General features: G+C 50.5%; 2 protein-coding genes across 4 annotated transcripts; one reads left to right on the top strand and one right to left on the bottom strand.

The window, feature by feature from the left end:
- The first annotated feature begins 2,332 nt into the window (after positions 1-2,332).
- YBX1 (Y-box binding protein 1) lies at positions 2,333-12,450 on the top strand. 3 transcript variants are annotated; one of them, XM_068414593.1, is made up of 8 exons: positions 2,333-2,630; positions 2,993-3,056; positions 6,557-6,590; positions 8,928-9,017; positions 9,243-9,545; positions 9,952-10,034; positions 10,130-10,407; positions 12,073-12,450. In XM_068414593.1, the coding sequence occupies exons 1-7, from the start codon at positions 2,480-2,482 to the stop codon at positions 10,374-10,376; spliced, it is 972 nt and encodes a 323-aa protein (XP_068270694.1). In that variant the 5' UTR covers positions 2,333-2,479; the 3' UTR covers positions 10,377-10,407; positions 12,073-12,450. The 3 variants fall into 3 exon arrangements, with proteins under 3 accessions (XP_068270694.1, XP_068270693.1, XP_068270695.1); XM_068414592.1 differs by having other exon boundaries at positions 12,068-12,450; XM_068414594.1 differs by having other exon boundaries at positions 2,334-2,630; positions 10,142-10,407; positions 12,068-12,450.
- Positions 12,451-14,854: 2,404 nt separating this feature from the next.
- On the bottom strand, positions 14,855-17,647 carry LOC137671185 (claudin-16-like). Its single transcript, XM_068414596.1, has 5 exons — positions 17,534-17,647; positions 17,076-17,178; positions 15,880-16,044; positions 15,538-15,729; positions 14,855-14,946 (listed from the first exon to the last, which is right to left on the bottom strand). Exons 1-5 carry the CDS (start codon positions 17,645-17,647, stop codon positions 14,855-14,857), a joined length of 666 nt encoding a protein of 221 aa, XP_068270697.1.
- Positions 17,648-23,044: the final 5,397 nt, after the last annotated feature.

Below are 23,044 nucleotides of genomic sequence, written 5' to 3'. Positions count from 1 at the left end.
CACAGGGCATCCCCAAATTAATTAACAGCAGCAAATCCATTACAACCTCTTTGAAAATTGTTCCAATGGCTAATTATATCCCGTTAGCTTTCTCTTCGACGCTGAATGTGCAGTGTTTCAGCTCTCCAGCTTAGGTATCTTGCTGTTCCTTATCTGCTGGCTGGAAGTTTTCTCAAATACCACATTTTTGGGTTTAATTCCCTTGTAATGAAGTCTCCCATCAGTTATGTTGCATGTAGCAAGTCTTGGGATCTCCTGCTGTGGGGGAGATGGATCTTCTCTCTCTGAGCTCCAGCATCTTCCTCCAGCTGTGGATGCTGCAACTGAAGACAGTGTTTCTGATTGCCTCTTTATTCATCTGAGGATCAGCCTCTGGGGCCCACAGTGTTACCCCCCAAAAAGATGTTGTTAGCTCGTGGGTGGCCTACATTTTTTTCTGTAGGTGGATGGCCCTGATGTTCTCAGAGGCTTCATCACCAAGATTTGATGTTTTCACCCCAATTTTCTCCCTCTAGGGTCTCTTGCATGGTGGATTCCCTATTTGCCATTATATTTTAAGAGTTATTTTTCAATGGACTTACTGAGCATCATCCAGTTTTGGTATTGTTCTGGTTTCAAGGTCACGATGCTGATGCAGATCCCTTGTGGGATTGTATTATTGTTTTAAAGTTCTTTCCTTTGTTAGCTGAGTTTGAGATCTCATGGAAAAGTTAACAAGATAGCTTGAAAAGACCTATGTCTGTAAACCTGTGTCGGTTGTTGTGGTGGGTTGACCTTGGCCTTGTCTGAGCCCCTCACCTGGCCATGATGTAATGTGGGGAACTGGGTCCCTGGCTTCTGTTTTTCACACTAGGACGGGGAAATCAACAGTAATTTGTGTGTGGTGGTGTAGGGGCTGATCCCAAGGGGATGCATGTTGGTCGCAAAGATGGTGGAGTGATGGATCAGCTCACAGAGACCTTCTTGGTGGTTGCTGGTGGCTATGTGATTCCTCCTCTTGTGTGGGAGGAATCACGTAGCCAAGGGCAGGGTTGTGAATCTGTGGCCAACATCCACATTTTTCAAGTGCCCAAGGAAAATAACTTGGTAGACAAGAACGCTGGGTTTCCCTTGGACCTTCCCTCTGGGGAAACCAGCAGAGGTCTTCTTGGATCTCTCTGAAACGCTGTGAGGTGAAGACAGGGGATGGAGGCAAAGAGGAGATGAAAGGTGGTCATTAGAGAAAAGCTCAATCGAGATAAAAAAAACCTACCGGTGATGCTTTCCAGATTGCCTGGGTGGGGAGAAGGGCTCAGGGTAAGGGGAGCTGCCCCACACTGTCTCCCCCCACCCCTCTTGCAGAGAAGCTCCACTGGGAAGGGAAGGATGGGATGCTTAGGAAAAGGCTAATTAAAGACAAGCCCTTTAGGAGACCTCTGACCCGGGGCTACAGCCTGCCTCTTAAATGGCTCAATTAGGAGGCATTTATCTTGAGTAACTACCTAGGCAGATGCAACCCGAGGAGCTCCTTGGGGAGCAAGGCAAGCACAAGGAGAGGGAGCAGAGCCCAGTGCCGTGTGCCTGCAGCGCGGAGGGGCTCGAGGAGCGCCTCAGCCGGGTCCCACATTTGCATAGGTGAAGCCCAGACCCTTTCCCCTCCTCACCGGGGGGCTGGCACAGGGCTCGGGGCCTCTGCGTGCGGCCTGCGCCCTGCGGGGGTTGACCAGGCCGCCCGCTCCCCGGGGTGGGTGTCAGGCCTCCACCCCGCTGCCGGCACCGCCAGCGGCCCTCGGGCCCGTCCATTCCGCCCAGCGCAGCCCTCCCCGCAGCAGCCGTGTCCCCGGGGGCCGGTGGCGCTGCGGTCGCGGCCCTTAATTACATCTTTCTCCGCGGGGGCTGCCCCCAGCCATGGGGTCGGGGGCAGGGGCGGCCGCTCGGGCGGGTGAACGGGGAGCGCCAGGCCCCGGCGGGAGGAACCGGGCGGTACCGGGGCGGGCGGGGCCGGAGCGGCCGCGGGCTGTTCCGCTGTGGGCGGGGCCCGCTGTGGGCGGGAGCGGCGGCCAATGGGGGAGCGGGGGCGGGGAGAGCGGTGAGAGCAGCGAGCCCGGCAGGCGCGGGCGGAGCAGCCAATGGGCGCGCGGAGCTGAGGGACGGCAGCCGCCGTCGGGGAACGGCAGGCGCCGTTGGGGAGGCGTTGGCAGTAGGCGTTGGGGAGGGGCGGTGGCCGGGCGGGGAAAAGCCAATGGGCTCGCTGGGCTCTTAACGGTCGGTTCGAGCGACCAATAGCGTGTTGAGCGGGCGGGGCGCGCGAGGTGGCTAGCCGGTGAGAGCCGCCATTGTGGCCAGTTCGATCGGTATCGGGAGCGGAGAGCGGAGCTCAGCGAGCCCGGAGCAGGGAGCAGCCCCCCCCCCCCCCCGGCCGGCCTCAGTCACCATCACCCCGCGGGAGGCGGCGCAAGCAGCCAGTCAACACCACCGTCCGCACCGAACAGCCGCCGCCATGAGCAGCGAGGCCGAGACCCAGCCGCCCGCCGCCCCCGTGGCGGCCCCCACCGCCCCCGCCGACTCCAAGCCTAACGGCGGGACCGGGACCGGAGGCAGCGGCCTGGCCTCGGCGGCGCCTCCCGCCGGCGGGGACAAGAAGGTCATCGGTGAGAGCGGGGGGGGGGCTGGGGGGTGGTCCGCGGCTGTTGCGAGGCCTGGGCGGTGGCGCGCAAACCCGCCCCCCCCGCCATCGATGAGGGGCGGCGCGAGGTTCCCCCTCACTGAGGGGCGGTGCGCGCCGCCGCCTCATCCTCCGTCCCGGCGTGCGCGCCCCCTCGCCCGCGCTCGCGGCGGCCATTGGCGCCCCCCCCCGCTCCGCGCGCGCCGCCGGGCCCCGCGTGTCGGCGGGTGGGGGCGGGGCGGCTCAAAATGTCCGCCACGCGGGGCCTTTGTGTGCGCCGCCCCGCCACGTGCCGCCCTGACGCCGCCGCGTCTCCCCGCTCTCTCCCCACCCCCCTTTTTTCCTCAGCAACGAAGGTTTTGGGAACGGTGAAATGGTTCAACGTGAGGAACGGTTACGGCTTCATCAACAGGTGAGGGCCCGGCGGCCGCGCCCCGGGGAGCGGCGGGAAGGGGGCTAGGGGCGGGGGTGGCCTGTGCTGGGGCCTGGCGGGTGTTGGAGCCGCGATCGAGGGTGCTTGTGGGGGCCGGGTGGTGGCGGGAGCGGGGCGGGTGGCTGCTGGCTGTGGGGCAGCGCCTTTGGCACCTCTGTCACGCTGCTGGGAGCCACTGGGCAGAAGAAAGTGGCAAGCTGTGCCCTACCACCACCCCAGGATCCTCTGCCCGTCGCTTTTTAGCAGGTTGGCTTTTTTCATCTCAGCAAGGGCCTTGCTCTCGTAGTGAATTTATTTTCATGGCAATATTTCTTAGATTATTTTTTGATGCTTGCTTGGGTTTTGGGTTTTCTTTTTTACTCTTAAGGGCATAAAAGTCTGCTGGCTTTTAGCACACACACACACTTATGTGTTTAAACTCCTGCGTCAAGTTCAGTCACATTGATGCAAGCCTGAGTGCTGGGTAGTTAAAAGCACATTCTCTTGGGGAAACCCTAAGTGTACAGGGAGATGAGCAAAATTCAGATTTCTTTTCTATCACAAGACGGTAGTGTGGAAAAGGGTCTGAAGAAACAAGTGCCTAGAAAATTCTCTGTGACAGTAGTTGATTTTAAAGAAAAACTGGAATGCTGAAAGAGTTGTGTAAATATTTCAGCTTGGCATATTGGTGCAGCTAGCCAGTAGTAGAGGAGTCCTGGAATTGCTCTGCAAAGCAGTTGAAGTGTAGATACTGGTGCTTTTATTGGACCTTTTCTTTAGGTTTGTTTTAAATATTGCTTTTTTTTAAGCGTTTGTTACCTTATGACCCAATCTGAAGTGTCTGCCAAGCTCCTTCATGGGTTCTGTGTCTGCAACTTGAAAATTTTGACCCCGACTCTACCAAGTTTCCATTCCTCACGTAGATTTTCATGTTCAGTGTCGTATAGTCGTGGGTGTTGTAAGCTTTATATGCGTTTACAAAAGCCAGAGACGCTAAAGTCATAGGCCACAAACTCTACCTCTAGGGAAGGCTTTTTTCCTGTTTCCCTCAGTGGTGGAAGCGCTCAGTGATGTGAGTCAGGCAAGGAAGCAACAGCAGCTAGTTAAGATGTCCGCGTGGCTTCCTCGGTTCTTCATTTGGCAGCTTTTAATCCCCGAGGTTGCCGTTTTTAACGAGAAACCCAGCGTGATCTCATGTTAGCAAGGGATGAGAGCGCAGCCTGAGAACCGAACTGGAGGACATGGCCTCCACTCTGGCACCTCTGGCTGCAAGGGAGAGTTTGTGGGAGCTGCTGCCCTTGCTTGGCTTTGCTTCAGCCGGGTCTGCTGGCAGCTCAGAGTAGCTTTGGAACTACGATTTAGCTTTGATGTAGGTGAGCATTCACTTCAAGTATTTCCTGTGTTCTGTTCATGTTAAAAGTGCATTTCTGTTCTGAAAGACTAGTTTGAATTCTGAGTGTCTGTCCGTTGTTTCTCACAGATGTCAAAATAAGAAATGGATGTGCAGGCCACTGGCTTGGTCCTCTTACCATAATTGGAGCTGCACATCGATATCTGGCTTTGTATTTAGTGGTCTGCTGGACTTAACAGTGGTGTTTTCTTAGTCTGTCTGCTTGTCTGATTCCTGTGGGGTTTTTTTATTTTTAAAGGAGGGGGGAATCGTTCAATGCAAAGATAAGCTAAGGGGCTTGTTAGGCCCTCAGAATGGGGGTTTCTCTTGTACCATTTCAAGTTTTCTTTGAGAAAGTGATCGCTATTACTGTTACACCATCCAATCTGACAGCAGGCTTGCTGCTTCAAGATGTGCTTGCTGGAAAGCACCATCAGGAGTCATGTGGCAGGCACTGAGCTTCAAAATTCACCAGTATATTTTTTAACTAACCGTGTGTACACCTTGAGCTGTATCTGTGTAACCCAGTCGTTTGTCGATCTAAAACTCCAATGTCCTTAATGGGAAACTGTGTTTTCAAAAGGACTTTACAAACAAGCACCTGGTGTGGTTGTCCAAAATCAAACTTGGGCAAGAGCGTAGAGCATCCACACTTGCAGAGCACAGCTGATGAGCACTTCCTACCACCATTTTTCAGTTGAGTGTGAAGGAAGGTGCTAAGCATTTTTTTTTTTTTTTAACTGAAAACCTGTTACTGGGCTCTTCTGAAGGTTTTCAGCTTTTGGAGCATCTGTAAGAGGTTTTGCATTGCGAAGAAGAAAGTATTTAGGCTCAGGCTCTGCAAAGGTTTCTGGATGCTGCATCGCAAGGCCTTGGAGATAAGCTGCCTCATGATGATCAGACTGGCTCTGCTTTGTTGCCTTTTGACTACCTTTTTCCGGTCATCTTTGAGGCTTGTAGGCATCGATTCTGTGAGGAAACAAGGTGACTTATTTTTACTGGTGCTGTCTGACTGAATAGCCATAGCTTGGATTGAATTTTTGGAAAAGTCTTAGTTGTCATCCTTGTGTTTTAAAGCCAGTGGTGAGGAACACTTGGCTTTATCTTAAAAAAAACCTCTTTATTCTGTCACCCTTACCTGTAAGCTCTCCAGTGCTGAGCACACTTTCACACAAGCTTGCTTTGCGTTGTCTTTAACCAGTCATTCTAGGAAATAAAAGCCACTTTGCTATTGATTCAAACCGTTCCACAGACTAATGAAACTAATACCGCAGCGAGGTTCAGTTGGTACGATGCGAGCTTGGATGTAGGGCTGTAAGTTTGTTATGAGTGATGGAAACGGCACCTACAGCTCTCAAACCGGTGCAGAAGGTGTTTCAGCTGTGCCTCTTATTTAGTTGCAGTGCAGAAACTTTACTGACTTCACCTGGTACAGTATTGTCATTGTCCAGCACGGTAATTGTGGAAACTGTATCATGATCACGCTGAAGGATGCTTTTGGATTCTTGTAGGCACAGACTTGAGCTGTTTTCTGTTTCTTGTGAGTGGAGAAACCCAAGCTCTTCCCTCTCTGTGCTCACAAATGCAGCTTGACTAACCCTACTGCTTTCAGTGGTCAGCTAGGGGTGTTGCTTCTTAAAGGAAGGAAACATGGAGGCTGGGAGGATTTAACTCTGGAGAGATCACACGAGGCTTGAGTGGCGATATCAGAGCCTGCTACAATTGCGACAGCCCATCTCCCACACAGAGCACTACCAGAAATGATTGACTGGTCACTGTCAGGTGCTCTTTCTTCTTCAAACATCTCCATTGGTGGGACATGAAGGGCAGAGGGGTGTGCAGGAGGGAGGAAGAATGCTTTCACATGCAGCTTACTGGACTTCAGCCTGTGCTCTGAACCTGCGTGGACTGCCTGACGATCTCTTTACTTCAAGCAGCAGGCTAGTAGGGGACTAGTTGAGGGTAGGTTGTTGAGGAGCAAGGCTGATGCTGAAAGGTAGTTGTCTTGACTGTTGGCTGTTTTGTCCCCACCCCATACAACTGAATTTTTAAACTGGGCTAATTTCCTGTGCATTTCATACATGAATTCCCATTTCCTGTTGTCTTGCAGGAATGACACCAAGGAAGATGTGTTTGTCCATCAGGTAAGATCTGAAACATGTTACCTCTCTGAAACTTGCTGTGCGTGACCTACGTCAGTAGGATTGAAGTTGTGAAAGCCTCGCATTTTCCAAGAACTGTTACTTGAACACAAACAACTGTTTCTCACTATTGGATTGCAAGTAGAGCCTGCTTGCAGTTGAGGGTTTTGCATATCCACATACAGTCGACATGAGATACGTGGGGTTGAGCAGGCTGATACTGTATAGCGATGAAAATTGCACTGTCTGCAGGTATGCTCTGACTGGAGGATAACTGTTTGAAGTCCAGTTAAGTTGCCTTGTGGATTCATATAGTTGTTAATAAGCATATGGAAATCAAGTTAAATGAAAAGCTTACAGCAGGGAGAGAAATTAATTGGGCTGTAATAGGGATGAAGTGCCAGTGAAGATTTTTCTTTTTCTTTTTTTTTTTTAGGCAAAGCTTTTATGGAATTTACAGCTCCAGGCTTTCAATGAAAGCCTGAAAACATTTTAATAGATACTTTTTCAATTAAACAGATATGCACACTTAAATATTATTTCTGGGGAGCATGTAAACCTCTGGAAACTAGACCAGAGTGAGACTGCGCACTGCAGCTGTGGTTTATTTCATGGAGCAGGTTGGCATTAGTTTAGTCCTCTGTGTCTGACTTGTAAGTCTGTGTGATCAGCTCTGTGTTTTTACCCTTTCTGTCTCAGGATCCCTTGTTGTGAAGCAGCCCACAAAGAGTTCTTAGTGGAGCATGGTTTACTTCTGGCATTTAGGAGTCCCTGGATTGTTCTTTTGTTTTGAGTTAGGGATACACTGCTGATGTTGTAAACAAAGGGAGGAAAAAGTAACCCCTGGAAAGTGTTTTGAGATGAGTTTGATTTGCCAGCTCTCAGCTTCTTGCTTGTGCTATGTCTGAATTACCTGCTATTAAAATGTAGAGGCATTTATTTATAAAAGGTTATTCTGTAATGGGCAGTGGAGAAAGGACCGAGCGGCTCTGCTGTGGTTCTGTGTACAGAGACAGGAATATATACCCTGAAGGAAAGCTTTCAGACTTTATTACTCAATTTGCAAGTAGGGTAACCTGTAAGTGACCTTGACTTAATGTCAGATTTCAGGACTTGTCAAGTAACTACTGTCTGTGTTCCTAAAAGCGCAGTTTGGCTGTGATTTGTTTTAATGTAATAATTTTCATGATAAACCAGTTTTAGGGGGTCTAATCGGAAAGAAATCAGCTTGTTTTAGGAGTTAGAGCTGTGTATGCTTTTTCCCATCCCCATTACCAAGCTTGAGTGTCATGAAGAGCTGTTACACCCAGTTGCTGTTGTGGTAAGGTTTCCTGTGTTTCCCCAAAATCACTGCTTTATAGGCTGAGACCTTGTGGGCTTGTTTTTCCATAGATTTTTGTTCCATGTAGGGAAAAATCCTAGGTAAATTCTGTTGCTGGTATTTTTTGTAAAGTTGCTACACTTGTATTACTGTTCAGTTAAAGTGTTTGATAAGCAGAACGTGGCTGAGAGTGGTGCATATTGAGTATTAACTCATCAGTCAAAAATTTAATCCACTGCTGAATAGCACAGAAAATTCGATGTTTTCTAGTAACGTCATTTAACAGGCAGACACCAGTACAAAGGCTTGTCTGGTGCTGACGCCTTGGAAGGGCTAATCCTTGGTGTATAATACACGGCTAGAATGGATTTGTGATTAATTGGTAAATACCGTGGCTGAAGCGATGGTATTGGAAGCCTCAGAGAAAGAAATCTCTTCATTTCTGGCCATCGACGTGTTTCTGTAGCTTGGGACAGCCTCATCTGCATGTAGGCTACTGCACGCTGCGGTGGTGTGGGGAATGGTAGAGGGCTGGAGATCTGAGTGTGTGATTGGAAAGGCTTATATATCAGTGCATTATACTTCTGAGGAATGTGTAAATACTACAGGGGTGTTTAATGCTAAACTCTGGTTAGGAATAGTATGGCCAGTGTGTGTTGTGGGGGTGTGTGCGTGTTTGTTTTCAAACTGCTTTTTCAGCTAGCAGGCAGCATGTTGACAGATGTTTCTAGTCAGCTGTTACACATTGCAGATGGGCCAGAACTATAGTAATACAGGTAAATTTTTATGGCTTCCTGGATTTTCATGGTGTTCTAATTGCTTTTTCAGGAGTGCAGGTCTTCCTCCTAAGATACTAAATAATCAAATTCCTTAATCTTAAAAAAAAAAAAACAAAAAACAAAAAACAAAAAACAAAAAAAAAAAACCACCACAAACAAACAAACAAAAGTCTTCAGATATGCTAAGTAGTATTTTCACGCTGTGCCTGTAAATGTAATTCCACAATATTATCTTGTTAGACTGCCATAAAGAAGAATAACCCCAGGAAGTACCTCCGCAGCGTAGGAGATGGAGAGACCGTGGAGTTTGATGTGGTTGAAGGAGAAAAGGTAAACACGTCTCTCGAGTGTTAGAGTATGCATGGAAAACTTGGTCTGCAGGCTTTGGTGTGGTGCCTGTGGTTTGAGTTGATGCCTGATGACATCCAAGGAGATGAATGGTTTGTCATTGCTTTACAATGTGGATGTAAATCGTTGCTCAGTACTGAATAATATTATGGTGTATCTGATTTGATGCTGACTGTTCACCTACCTGACTCTGTTCCTGCTCTTTAGGGTGCGGAGGCAGCTAATGTTACAGGTCCTGGTGGAGTTCCGGTGCAAGGCAGTAAATACGCAGCAGACCGTAACCATTACAGACGATATCCACGTCGTAGGGGTCCTCCACGCAACTACCAGCAAAACTACCAGAATAGTGAGAGTGGGGAAAAGAACGAAGGAGCAGAGAACATACCAGAAGGTCAAGCCCAGCAACGCCGTCCCTATCGCAGGCGGCGGTACCCACCTTACTATATGCGTAGGCCCTACGGGCGTCGACCACAATATTCCAACCCTCCCGTGCAGGGAGAGATAGTGGAGGTAACGTTTGCTTCGAGTGTGGTGCTGCACTGGCTTGATTGCTTTGGAGCAGGGTGATGGGACGCAGCTTTTTGCCGCTTTTTGTAGATACTCCAGATGGTTTTGGTATGGTTTGGCAATAAGATGAAACATTGGAGCGGATGTTGATCAGCTTGAAGGTCTTAATGTTACAGCTTTTAAAAAAACAGAGTATGTTCAAATTTGTGTTAACTTCCTAGTTGACTAACTGGAAGAAACACAAATCCGAATGGTGCGTACTCTGGTGCCCTCGGACCGCTGCCCACCTTGTTGCATGCCTCGGCCTTAACCTGACAGCCCCTTACAGCCGTCTTTAGGGCTTGACTAGTTGTGGTGTTAATAAGCTTTTGCATGTGGCTGAGATGGTTTGTTGCCTAATGTCTTCCAGGGTGCTGACAGCCAGGGTGCAGGAGATCAAGGCAGACCAGTCAGGCAGAACATGTATCGAGGTTATAGACCACGGTTTCGCAGGTATGCTGCAGATCAGCTTGCTTTTTTTTAACCTTGCCTTTTAGCAACAGAGACAGAACATGGCGAAGGTCAGATGCTGCATTGTTAAAGCCTAGCTTGACTTTCAGGGGTCCTCCTCGTCAAAGACAGCCTAGAGAGGATGGGAACGAAGAAGATAAAGAGAACCAAGGGGACGAGACCCAAAGTCAGCAGCCACCTCAACGTCGGTACCGTCGTAACTTCAACTACCGACGCAGACGCCCAGAGAACCCTAAACCACAAGATGGCAAAGAGACGAAGACAGCCGAACCACCAGCTGAGAACACGTCCACTCCCGAGGCCGAGCAGGGCGGGGCTGAGTAAATACCGGCTTACCATCTCTACCATCATCCGGGTGCGTGTCCGGAGGTTCTTGAGAATACGAGTCCATGGCTGACTTTTTTTTCTTTTGATGCTTTAATTTCTGCCGTACGAGGTTTGGACTATTCTTGCTCCTGCGTGTTGTAACCAACCCGGCTGCACTTGTGAGCATGCTCAGTAATGTCTGCAGAACCAAACTGCTGTACAAATGCCGACTACTTGGGAGGACTCAGTTACCAGGCTTTAATTTTCATTGATGGAGTCACTGCCTAGAATACTAGTAATCTTAAAATCTTGGCTGTGCCCAGTAGTTCAGGCTTGCGGCAGCCTTCGTCCACCCAGAAATAGTAATTCCAGCGGTGCTGGTGTAGTGACTTGAAAGTAGCTCGGAGAAACGGGCACTGGGATTTACTCAGCTCTGTAAGTGCCTGAACTTGTATCGCTTGGCCCCAACGGGGCAGTGAAGAGCATTAAGACCTCTAGGCATTAATTTCTAGAAAGTTGACACAGAATTTGCAGGAGCGTCTTCAGTAGGAGGCTTTTATCTAAACAAAAAAGTGCTGGAAAAACTGGTAGAGACGGTCCCTTTTATGGAGCATCCAGGTGTGTGCGGCTGGAGCGCTGCGGTGCTGGCGTGGCTGGCTGCTTGGGAGCATCGCGTGAAGGTTGATGTTAAAACGTTTTCATTGCAGGGGAAACTGGCTGTGGTTTGGTGCTTGTTTGGTGCTGTCTTCTGATGGACAGTTTTGCTAAATTGGGAATATTTTCATTGCCAGGACTCTTTCTGCTTGTTCTGCTTTTCCCTGGCACCTTCCTTGTGTGTTTGTCCTCTCTCTTTCTGTGTTTCCTCTCTTGCCAGCGCTCATATCCCATTCTTGTTGTGTCTCACTCATCGCTCTTTGCCTGGAGGGCAGGCAAGTGGAAAGATGCATTTAGGCTCTGCTGGGAGTTGTAAGGAATGGTCACTTGACTGGGACGAACAGGGAATGCAGGAGTTGGGTGTGGAGAGTAGCTTGGTGTCGGCAGCAGCCACGAGAGCTCAGGGACTCATTCCTCGGGGGCTGGAGTGCTGCTGGATGTGTCGTGCAAGTGGATTACTTAACACCTCTTCAGGCCTTGCTGAGGTGTTTTCCGTGCGCTTTATGTGAACCCTTGTTCTATCCTGGCGGTCATCTTAGTGGTTAACACAAGCTGGATGAATTCTTAATATCACCGGCTTCAGGGGAACGCCAAGATGACACTTGATAGTATTGGAGAATATAAATTGTGGCTTCTGTGGTCTGGGCAGCGGCTTGCTGAAGCCATGCTGCCTGTTAGGCGCAGGTAGAAATCTGCTCTTCAGCCGTCTTCTGAAGTCTGCAGTTGTCCTCGTGCCTTCCCAGGGGCTGACGGGCTTTGCCAGCCCTGGTCCTGCAGCGCTGAGCTGTGTGTGTCTGCAGAGCCCAGCGGGAGCAGCTCTCCCCAGGAGGCTGTCACGAAGCGGGCTGAAGCTGGAGGCCAGTGAGGGGAGAGGTGTAGGCGGGATTCCTTTGTCTTTAAATTTAATGTCTTCTCTTTCTGGAGCCCTTTGCGTTCCCTTTGCGTGGAAGACGGCTGTTTTGGTCGGTGACGGTGGGAGTGTGGTGGACAGGACACCTGTGTAAGCCTCTGACACCTGCCTGATCATCCTTTTTTTTTTTTTTTCTCTTTTTCAGTTTAGTCATCAAAGAAAAGACTTAAGAAATGAAGAAGAAAAGAAAATGAAATTCCAGCAATAAGAAATGAACAAAAGAATTGGAACTGAAGACCTTAAGTGCTTGCTTTTTGCTGTTGACCAGACTACTAGAACTATCTGCATTATCTATGCAGCATGGGGTTTTTATTATTTTTACCTAAAGAAGTCTCCTTTTGGAAACGATAAACACGTTTTTTAAAAGTCAGTTTTTTCTCAATATACCTTTAAAGGTTTTTAAATTGTTTCATATCTGGTCAAGCTGAGATTTTTAAGAAGCTCATTTTTAATTTGTATGAAGTAATACGCCTGATTTTTTTTCAAGTCAAACTGCAAGCATCTGTTAATAAAGGTCTTAAAGAATTACCTTGTGTGCTTGGTTGTTTTAAACCCACTTTTGAATGAAAGCATTTAAGTTAAGTGTTCATGAAAGGTTGGGGGAAAAAATGACTGCTTTATTTGTTAAGCGTACAGGCTGTTGGGGTAAAACACAAAAAAAGTTTAAGTAGGAAAAAAAAAAAATTAAGAAGTAATTAATCCCTGCTGTGAGTGGGTGGGAAGGCTCTGGGAGGTGCTTGGTGTCAGCCCAGGGTGTTCCCAGGAGCTGTTTGCTGGAGCAGCTGGGCCGTGTCCCTGCTGGAATATGGCTGTTGCAGAACTGAGGTGATGGGAGGGTGCTAAAAAAGAAAAAAAAAAACCAAAACAAAACCCAAATCTTGTCACTGGAGATGTGCAGAGCATCGCTGCTCTTGACTTCTTACAACACGGGGTGTCTTTACAAGCGAGTCACCGGAAGAGTTGCTGGTGTCTTGCATGTAGTGTGTGGGAAGGGAAGTTGAGGGAAAACCGGGGGAAAATGGAGGTTCTCAGCTGGGTTGGAAATGCAGAGCCTCTCCCCAGCAGCCGTGCGTGTGCCTGGGTTTGGCTCAACCATCACTTGCCTCTGGAGGCAGGCGTTGGGGAGCCCAGGCTGCTGCCTGGAAGCCTCTTGGGGTGGTGACAGGCTCCTGTCCCTGCTGTGACTGGCCGCGTCTGCTGTCACGCTGGGGCTGCTGGAGCCTGACAGCCAAACCTGCTCTCGCTGCGCTCTGACCTCGTGCTGAGAGCCAGGGGAGCGTGGGGCTGCTCCACCAGCACTGGAGATGTTTCTTCTGGTCGCTGCTCGCTGGTCCTTGCCCAGCCCCGTGGCTCGGGGTGCTGGGCTCTGATAACACCAGTTAGAAATTACTGGTAACGAGCATGTCAGCCCCCGTGGGTGGGGTATGGCTGATGGCACCTTCTAAGAGCTTTCCTTTCTATGCACTGATGAACTCTCCGCTCATATCACGCACATTCTTCTCTTTTTAATTGTTCCCCTGAGTGCTCAAGCGCCAGCTTTAGGTTTTGCTCTCCCTAAACACCTTCTCCTCCACCTCTGACTGCCTGTCACATGTCAGCTCTCCGTCCTCTGGACCGCAGACATCCTGCTCTTGAACAGCAAACTGTCAGTCATGCTCTTTATTTCTGTCACACAGCTCTATTGATCAGCTGTCTTCAATTTTTTTAGGTCCCTGGGGAAAAACTATTAGTCTTTCAAAAAAGATTGTTGGTGTTCAATAAATTAACCTACGCTACTGATAGTGCCAGGCTGGTGCCCGCGCTGCAGGACACCGCAGCTGACCAGGGGTGGTTTTGTGTCGCACCCAAAGCGGCTGCTGCAATGAAGCACCGGCTTTGCTGCCTTTCAGCTCCGTGTGGTATTAGAAATGATGTCCCCGTCCTCCCTGGGGACAGACGGCTGGGGAGGACCCTGTGACTTCTGTTTTGGGGTTGTACGTGTTTTACCACAGCTACAAAAGCGTTACTGCAGGTCTCTTCTGCACCTTTCTGTTGCAGGGACTGTCTGTAGCCCTGTGGCAACGTCTGCTCAGGCCAGGGGCTCGGTCTGCTGCCTTTCGGGGTCACAAAGCCCGTTTCGGGGAGCTTTCTGCCCAGTTCCCCTGCGCTACCGTGGTTTCTGGGTGCTAACCTTCAGGTGAGAAGCAAGGGAATAAGGACAAAAGCAGCATTCAGCAATGGGAGGGGGGGTTGTTGGGGTTTTCTGCTTCTAGTTTGTCTTTGTAATGGTTTGCAAGTGATAATTCACTTGGAAAACAGAATTCCCTTTTCATGTGGACTTAAAAACCTCAACTTTGCAGGTAGAGCACCTCCATTAGGCTTCAGACTGACTCACCTCCTTGTGCCTGACGTGCACGGCCACAGCGTTCCTCCAGTGATAACCCCACGCTAAGATTAATAAATGCTCCGGGCTGCCAGTTTCACCCAGTTTTTAAATGCAAACCTTGCGCTGCCGCATTTCTGGGCGCAGGGGCGGTTTCCAGCAGAGCTGGTGCCCGAGCGATCGGGGCCACCAGCCACGTGGAGTCAGTGTTGCTCCGTGCAGAAAAGGCTTTCCGCTAAATTCCTTGTCGGAGGAGCTCCTTTGCCCTCCGTGTCCCAACAGTTTCCCCAGGAGACTTGGGGGCATCTTTTCTTAAAGCAACACTTTTCTGGCATTTATTTTCATGAAACCTGGCTGGAAGCAGAGAAAAAACAACTCCTCTGTGGGTGGCTTCTGCAGCACCCCTGCTTTTTTTGCAGCCGCTGATCCTACAGCTTGCCCAGATCCTGCAACGGGAGCCTTAAAGCAATCACAGAGATGTCCCAGTACAGATGATGGTGCTTTAATGGGGTCAGGCTGGGGGGGAGAGCACCTCACAGTGGGGCCGGGTACAGGAGGTGCTGCTGCCCATCACACGCGGGAGTCCATGGCGTACATCTTGCTGGTGGCTGTTCGAGCCCGGGGCTGGGGAAGCCTCTGAGGTTGCCAGTGGCTGCTGGGGTCTGCCAGGAAAGAGTTGGGGTTGTGTCATGGCCGGCAATCGCAGGGGGGCTCAGGGGGTGCCACAGCATGGGGACAGGGCAGGAGAAGTTCACCGGGACAGCCAGCACTGTGGGGTCAACTCCACCTAGTGGGACCAGGCATAAGGGCTGGAGATGATGGCTGGCATCAGCTGCCCCATGTCCCTGATGGTGAGACGGCCAGATTTTCACCAGCACATCCATTTCCCTGTGACCACCAGCTCAGGCTTTGGCTGGTCGCAGTGATACGGCTCCAGCATGGCCACTGCTTTGGGTAGGCATCAACACACCTTCACCAGAGCCTCGAGGTGGTGGTGGGCGTGGATGGAGCATTTCTACACCCTCTCCATGCCCTTACGGGGTTTGAGTGGTCCTCACTCAGCGCAGTCCTGCCTGGCATGACCCAGCCTCCCCAGCCAAGGTGCACAGGTCAGATGTGAAGAGGTTCCCCTTGATTTGGCTGGACCCTGCGAGAAGTACCTGCACCCTCTGAGCTGGTCCTTTACCCCATGTACGTCCTTGCAGGGCAAAAAGCTACTGGAGGTGGGATGGGGTGGGACAGGGCAGACTGACCTGCGCAGGCATAGAGGCAGCAGGTCAGCAGGACGGATGCCACGAAGCAGCCCATGGAGCCAGCCATCCCCAGCCAGCACGACCACCCGAAGTCGTAGTGGACTCCCAGGAATATATTGTGAGACACCAGCATGGTCCTCTCCACGTAGACATCCACCGCGTACCACACGGAGCCCACAAGACCCAGCATGCCTAGGAGGAACAGGGCTGGTTAAGAAAGAACCATACAACCCCCCATGCTCCCCAAGGCCCCTCTGATGGGGTGCCCCTAGCTCTCTGCATCCCCCCCGCTCCCCATGGGACACGAGGTCCATCTGCCCCTGAGGTCTCCCAGCTACGCACTCCCAACGCCAAGGATGACACCGGCCCCGTAGCACATCTTCAGTTTGACATGAGGATCTTCCTTGAGGAACTTGATGCAGTCAAGCCCAAGGAGCAACGTAGCCAAAGCCAGGCCAGACAGGAGGTCCGCTGTGATCAGCAGGGTCCGTGTCACCACGATCTTCACTGGGCAGGGGAAAAAAAAAAAAAAAACGGGACTGAGGAACTGGTCAGAGAAACTGGTCTCCCCACTCCAGATTGCTGCCTGTGTCCCTTCTAGAGTCATCCGTCTCACCAATGGGCATGTTCGTAGATGTCTAGATTGGGAGCCACCAACCCCATGCCAGCCATGTGCCGTAGGCAAGGTGCTCACCAGGCTTGTCTGAAACCTTGCAACAGGATTTAATGAGCCTGTTACTAGACCAGCTCAAGAACCCAAACAACTGAAGGTTGGCACCAATCAGCACCTGGAATGTGGTCACCTACTCAACACCTTCTTGCACAGGCTCGAACAGAAGGTGCTGCTGTCCAGACTGTCTGTTTTTTTCCTCCAAGTTGTGTAGCTGCTGTTTTGAACAGCAAATGTCAACATACCGGTGAAAAATGTGAGAGCTGGCAGGGTTCACATCCCCCGCTGTGTGCAATGTGACTTCTCCCTACAGAGCTTTTTCCCCAGAGCAGCACAACAGCCTCACTTAGTCCATGCTGACTTCTTGTTCCCTTCTCCACTGCCTGAATCTGTCTTGTCCCATGTCATCACCCTATACAAGGGTTCTCCTGGGCAAGGCCTGACGTGCCCTGTGCAGGCAAGAAGTCCCCACACCACAATATGACTGTCCCTGAGCTGAGGACGCAAGTCCTTGGTCAGTGGGAATGTTCCTCACTCCTGCATGCAACATCAATGGTGTTGCAAATCCCACCATGCAACGGTAGGGTAGGAGCTGTGACTGGGCTCTGTGTGCCAAAACACCTTTGTTGTGAGGTGGCACAGCTTCATGGCCTCTCTCCTGCTTGGTGACCCCCATGACAGATCTGGCTGAACCATGGGTCGCTGTCCAGGCTGTGCTGATGGGGCAGGAGATCAAGAGAAGCCTTGGGCCTGCATTGCTGACAGATGAAAGTCAGCCCTTGGCAACGAGGATCATCTTCTCAAAAAGGGAAGATGGAGAACTCTTAGCTGTGAACTTAAAAAATGTCTCCAGGCCATGCCATCTTACCTGGATGGTCTGCCAAAATGGAGTCATACTGGTCACAGGTCCTGACCCCGTCCTGCATGTTGGTGACACACTCCCTCCAAAGCCCCCGGCATTTGTGACTTACCTGGAAGCAGGAGAAAGACGCTCAAGCAAAAAGCATCAAAAAGCACCCCAGATCCCCAGGGATATCCCAGCCCGGCAAGGCAGATCTTCAGACTCTCACCACCCCAGCTGGACATGTCCCGGTGACTCCCTACCCATGCCTTGCTCTCTGTCTCCTCCTGCTCCAGCATTTCCCTCTCTAATCCTCTAATCCTCCAACTCCTGCAGAAAGCAGTGGGTTGGTCCCATCATGTCCCCTTTCCAAGCCCATGGAGACATGGTGCAACCCCATGGATGTTGAGGCACCCACCTTGCTGCCAGCTGCTAACCTTGAGGATGGTTGCTCTTCTAACCTTGAAAATGGTTGCTCTGCTCACCTCCAAGCTGTCATCAGCGTTCACCATCCAGCAGTCAGTGCACGTGGCAAGGAGTAGGAAGAGGGTTGAGAGAAGAGCAAGACCGAACGCCGTCATCTGCAAGGCTGTGCTCATGGGGTCACCTGCAAGGGCACAGAGACATCTGCCACCTCTGTTCTGGCCACTTCCCAGGTACCTGATCCACCAAGGACAAAGTGCCACCTAGGCCAGGGTGTCCTCTGGATTCCTATGTGTCATCTGGGGCCCATCTCATGGTCCTCAGTGCTGCCAAAATGCTTCAATACCCTCGGCTGAGGTTGGGCCACCAGGTTTGTGTGTAGACAGGGCCTCCAGAGATACATTGATTTTGCGCTGGAGACATACCCATATTAGATTGCTCTCTAGATGTCTTCTCTTCCAAATAGACCATCTGAAGTTGCCAGCCATTAGTACTTGCCCTTTGGGAATCAAGAGCTGCTGGAGAAATGTCGTGAAACAACAAAGCCTGTGATCTGAGCACGTGTCTCCTGACATCCTGGGGTTTTTCTTGATGCCTCCATCCCACATCCATGTGATTTGGTGGGAAGATCACCTGCCTTTTCTTACTTTTTTTTTTTGAAGAAGAAAAGCAATGAAGTGTTGAAACATCCAGGCTGGAGCACAAGCAGGTGTCCCATGGAGATGTCCTATTCTCAACCAGCAAGCCCAAAGGAAGCGTCTCCCATTATGGAAGTGGACGATGGCTTCTGGGGCTTGATATGGGTGCCCTTGGGTGCTGCCGAAGCTTTCCAAAGACCAGAGGGGATGGGACCATCTGTTTTCCATCCTTGCCAGAGATGGAAGGACTTTGCAGAGAGGGGAGCTGTACCCAAGGTACGGAGCAGAGGACATCGTATGTCCACAACCTGGCCATGAATCCTGCTTTGCTGTGTTTTGCAACTCAAGACGCTGAATATTTTAGCGCCTGAAGTTGCAACCACTGCGTCAGGCCTTTGGGCAGAGGGGTTCCCATGAGTGGGTTAATGAGTGAGACCGGTTGTGTCTCTGAGCTTCATGGGTTAATTATTTTAGGGTGATGACTCTTCACCACAACAGGGTTTGTGACCTTCAGCCAGATGCTGCCCACCCTGGCACGTCACAGGCTTCTCCGTGGAGCAGAGGTGGGAAGGAGGGTCACACTTCCCGCACCCTGTGTGCAAGATCTCCCACCACATCCCCTCGTGGGATGTCGCTGGGAGTGGAGGTGCCACTCACCCCGTCTCTTTGGGCATTTCCATCAGCTTCTGAGGGTGTGTGTTATTAACAGGCAGCCTCTTAGACCCCAATTTACAGAGTTGTTTTAAATTTCCCAGGCTCCCTTCTGAGCTAAGTCTCCATAACCTTATTTTTTTTCCACTAGACTCTGGCTGTTTGGGAGCTTTTGAAGAAAATCTGTTCAGCCATTTGAGTCATATGAGCAAGAAAAAAAAAAAAAAAGAAAAGAAAGAAATCCTTAACCCTGGCAAAACCCAGCTCTGAACACTGTTAGCTATAAAAAGGGGCTGACAGGGGAGCCTTACCTTCACCGCAGGCTCATCCTCGCTGGGGTGGGACAATGGCAAAAGCTCTTTGTCACCGATGGCTGGGACGTGGATCTTGAAGGCTTTCAAGCGCCGATGGGACGTGATCGTGGCCCACCTGATGGAGTGGGGGAAATGCAACGCCTGCCGGAGCCTGCGCTGGGCTATTTAAGGTTTTTCCAAGGCCCGTCAGATGGGCTTTGTGCTCCACGGCGTGATGGGCATCCCTGCGGTTAAAGCGGTAATAGGTTGGAAATGGAGCCTCCCCCCCCCAAAAAAAAAATCATGTGGAGAAACCTGTGGGAACCCACTGGGAACACTCCCTAGGTGGGGGACTCTGTGTCCCGGGCAAATATCCCACATTTTTTTAATTAGACCTTTTAATTACTGCCTAGGAGTGAGTGGCCTAAGATATTTTGGGTCTCCAGGACTGGTGCAAGAGAGTCAGAGGGGTGGAGGTGGCTGGAGAAAGAAGGTAAAATGCAAAGAGGGTGATTAAAACCCTTTGGCCAGACGTGCAGCTGATAATTAAGATCCTTTTTTTTTTCCCTATTAAGTGGAAAACAAGGGATAACCACTGCAGTGGTTATGGCTCAGGTAACGTGTCCCATCAGCCCCGAGGAGGTTTTTGTGACCCTGGAAAGTGGGACCCCAGCTGCCTGGCACTTGCACCTGCCCTAAAGACTGCAGGTTTGTTCCCTGATCCCCTATTATTCGGGAAAAAAAGCACTTTTGCTCTTGTTTTCTTGCAAAACATCTTGTCGCAGCATCCTCTGAGCGTCCCTGGGCTCAGCTGTGCCCCACAGCTCTCAGGCATCCCTACACTCTCATCTCCCAGACCCATGGAAAGAACAGCCATGTTTCCATTTCATGGGTTATATTGAAGAGATGCACTTGGCTTTTTTTAGGTTTGTTTTGGGTTTGTGTTTTTTTTTTCCTTTAGATAATCCTCTGCAGCATTGAGCTGTGGGGATTTTGGCAACGCACCAGGGTCTTGGCAAACCCTCGAGCTTCAGCCCCGCAGAGGCACCCAGGTGCTCGCTGTGTGCGATTGCTGAGGCTTTATTTGGGGTTATCCTGTTTTCCCAGGATTTCAGCCCACGGCAGGTTCAACGCTTGGGCGTTAGTACTGAAAACGTCCAGGAGGGTTTGTGTGCCTTCGTTTTCCAACAATTACATCTCAAGAATTTATGGTACTTCTATGGTGATTCTGCCCCTCTGCTCTGCTCTCGTGAGACCCCCCCTGCAGTGCTGCATCCAGCTCTGGGGCCCCCAACAGAAGGACACGGAGCTGTTGGAGTGAGTCCAGAGGAGGCCGCGGAGATGCTCAGAGGGCTGGAGCCCCTCTGCTCTGGAGACAGGCTGAGAGAGTTGGGGCTGGTCAGCCTGGAGAAGAGAAGGCTCTGGGGAGACCTTCTAGCACCTTCCAGTACCTGAAGGGGCTACAGGAAAGCTGGAGAGGGGCTTTTTACAAGGGCATGGAGTGACAGGATGAGGGGGGATGGTTTTAAACTGCAAGAGGGGAGATTGAGATGAGATATTGGGAAGAAATTCTTTGCTGTGAGGGTGGTGAGACCCTGGCCCAGGTTGCCCAGAGCAGCTGTGGCTGCCCCCTCCCTGGCAGTGTTCAAGGCCAGGTTGGAGGGGTCTTGGAGCAACCTGGTCTGGTGGAAGGTGTCCCTGCCCATGTCAGGGGGGTGGAACTAGAGGGTCTTTAAGGTCCCTTCCAACCCAAACCGGTCTGTGGTTCTACGAAATTCTGGTGTGGCCCCAAGCAATACAAAACTGTAGGTGCATGCCCTGGTGACACCTATAAATAGATTAATTTTTATTTTCTGCTCATCTAAACGGTTTATTATATATCAAACCAATCTGACTTGTTGACTCTGAATTGAAACCTTTTGGAGTGTTGAAAAGATACAGGCAGAGGGGCAGATACATCAGTAGTTGAATAATTAAGATAATTTCCCTGGTTAATGAAGGTGAAAACAAGAATCACATCTTGCGTCCCACCAGCTTTGTAAAACCCATGTGTTAAAAAAAATGGTGCTGACCGGAGACCCAAATCTTTGTGTTTTAGCGTACGTTGTGCAGCATAAACCTGCTATGGCTGAAGGGAAAAAAAAAATAAAATAAATAAAGGTGTTTTCTTTCATGGGACCATCTCATAGAGGTGGTGAGGACTCTGGAGATGCCGGTGGGGCAGGCCAACAGATAATATTAATAAAAATTAATAAAATTGAATAGAAATTAATAAAACCACCATTGAATAAAACCAGTCACAACTCAGAGGCGTGAGAAAAGCTGCGTGTGGACCGGCCGCGGGTCCCCAGCCATGGGCAGCCCTGCCGCAAAAACATCGTCGTGCTACATATAACCAGGGACGTTGAAATGGATTTTTAAATTATTTTAATAATTTTATTTAATTTTTTTTAAGAAAAAAGGTGATTTTTTTTCCTACTCTATTATTTACATGGAATTTCAGTGCCGTGGCAATTTGGTGAGATTTGCTGTGATCTGGAGGGCGTCATTTTCCCTTTTCCCTCATTTCTGCCTAATTAGAAATGAATATTATTTCACAGTGTTTTGGATGGAAGCGAGAGGTATGACCAGAAACTTAAATATCATTCCTCATCCTGGTTTTATTAAATAAAAGAAGTGTGCTGGGGAGGGGGGAAAAGCCACGTTGTAGCCTGGATGCGATGCGGACGGAGGCAGATCCCACACCCTGCAGCGAGCCCGGCATCCCGTTCCCATATTTTATCCCGCTTTGCCCCGTGCAAAACACACGAGGGTTGTCCGGAGGACACTGGGGGCCTTTATACCCCCAAACACGTTATTGCACTCAGCTATTTTCCCACCCCCTCCCACGGCCATGATGTGCTTCCAGCCCAGGAGGGTGTCCCCAGGGAGCCCTTGGGTGACCCGTGGAGATGGCACGGAAGCCACCAAGGACCCCAAATCCCTACTTTTGGGGATGGGATGGGGTGTATTTGTGGACCAGGTGACAAGGGCAGGATTAGGATGGTGAGACAAGATGCTGGCCGTGCAGAAACCTGGATGGAAGCATCATCCCCCCAAGGAAAACCACGCACAGCAGCACGTGGCGAGGGGTCCTGCGCCTCTGCGGGGGAAGCAAAAATCGGCTTTAATTAGCAAAGTGCCCAATTAGGCACGAGCCAGCTCTGAATTCACAGAATTCACAGAATCGACTAGGTTGGAAGAGACCACTGGGATCATTGAGTCCAACCTTTGACCCAACACCGTGTCAACTAGACCATGGCACTAAGTGCCACATCCAGTCTTCTCTTAAACACCTCCAGGGATGGTGACTCCACCACCTCCCTGGGCAGCCCCTTCCAATGGCTAATGACCCTTGCTGAGGAGAAAATTTCTGTGAAGAAAATTTCTGTGAATTCATGGAAAAATGGGAGAAAATAAGGGAGGGCCCGGCTTTGAGGGTTTGTAAGAGGAGGATGCTGGTGGCATTTCAGCCTTGGGAAGAGCCCAGCAGAGGGACCAAGTAGAGGTGACCTTATTGCAGTCTACAACTACCTGAAGGGAGGTTGTAGTGGGTGGGAATCGGCCTCCTCTCCTGGGCAACTAGCGACAGGACAAGAGGACATAGCCTCAAGCTTCGCCAGGGGAGGTTCAGGTTAGACATTAGGAAGCATTTCTTGTCAGCAAGGGTCATTAGCCATTGGAAGGGGCTGCCCAGGGAGGTGGTGGAGTCACCATCTCTGGAGGGGTTTAAGACTGAACATGGCACTTAGTGCCCTGGTCTAGTTGCCATGGTGGTGTCAAGGGCAATGGTTGGACTCGACGATCCCAGAGGGCTCTTCCAACCTGAGTGATTCTGTGATTCTGTGATCCAACCCCGCTGCGTGGGACATCTGGGCTTTCCCATGGGTTTAGCCTTAAATTAAGGAATTTTTAAGGCCACATCCCCTCCTTCAAAAGCGACACACGGAAA

The sequence above is a fragment of the Nyctibius grandis genome, chromosome 17 (genome assembly GCF_013368605.1).
Source record: "Nyctibius grandis isolate bNycGra1 chromosome 17, bNycGra1.pri, whole genome shotgun sequence".
Lineage (NCBI taxonomy): Eukaryota > Metazoa > Chordata > Aves > Nyctibiiformes > Nyctibiidae > Nyctibius > Nyctibius grandis.
Note: the sequence above shows the minus strand (reverse complement) of the source record. Positions and strands in the feature narration are given on the sequence as shown.

What these genes read in the sequence shown, in the direction of transcription:
- YBX1 (XM_068414593.1), top strand. Translation starts at nt 2,480, where the DNA reads ATGAGCAGCGAGGCCGAGACCCAGCCGCCCGCCGCCCCCGTGGCGGCC. An exon ending in CGGGGACAAGAAGGTCATCG is followed by an intron (nt 2,631 to 2,992) that starts GTGAGAGCGGGG and finishes TTTTTTCCTCAG; the next exon opens with CAACGAAGGTTTTGGGAACG. An exon ending in AAGATGTGTTTGTCCATCAG is followed by an intron (nt 6,591 to 8,927) that starts GTAAGATCTGAA and finishes TTATCTTGTTAG; the next exon opens with ACTGCCATAAAGAAGAATAA.
- LOC137671185 (XM_068414596.1), bottom strand. Translation starts at nt 17,647, where the DNA reads ATGAGCACAGCCTTGCAGATGACGGCGTTCGGTCTTGCTCTTCTCTCA. An exon ending in TGTCATCCTTGGCGTTGGGA is followed by an intron (nt 15,730 to 15,879) that starts GTGCGTAGCTGG and finishes TGTTCCTCCTAG; the next exon opens with GCATGCTGGGTCTTGTGGGC. An exon ending in CTGCCTCTATGCCTGCGCAG is followed by an intron (nt 14,947 to 15,537) that starts GTCAGTCTGCCC and finishes CTTTCCTGGCAG; the next exon opens with ACCCCAGCAGCCACTGGCAA.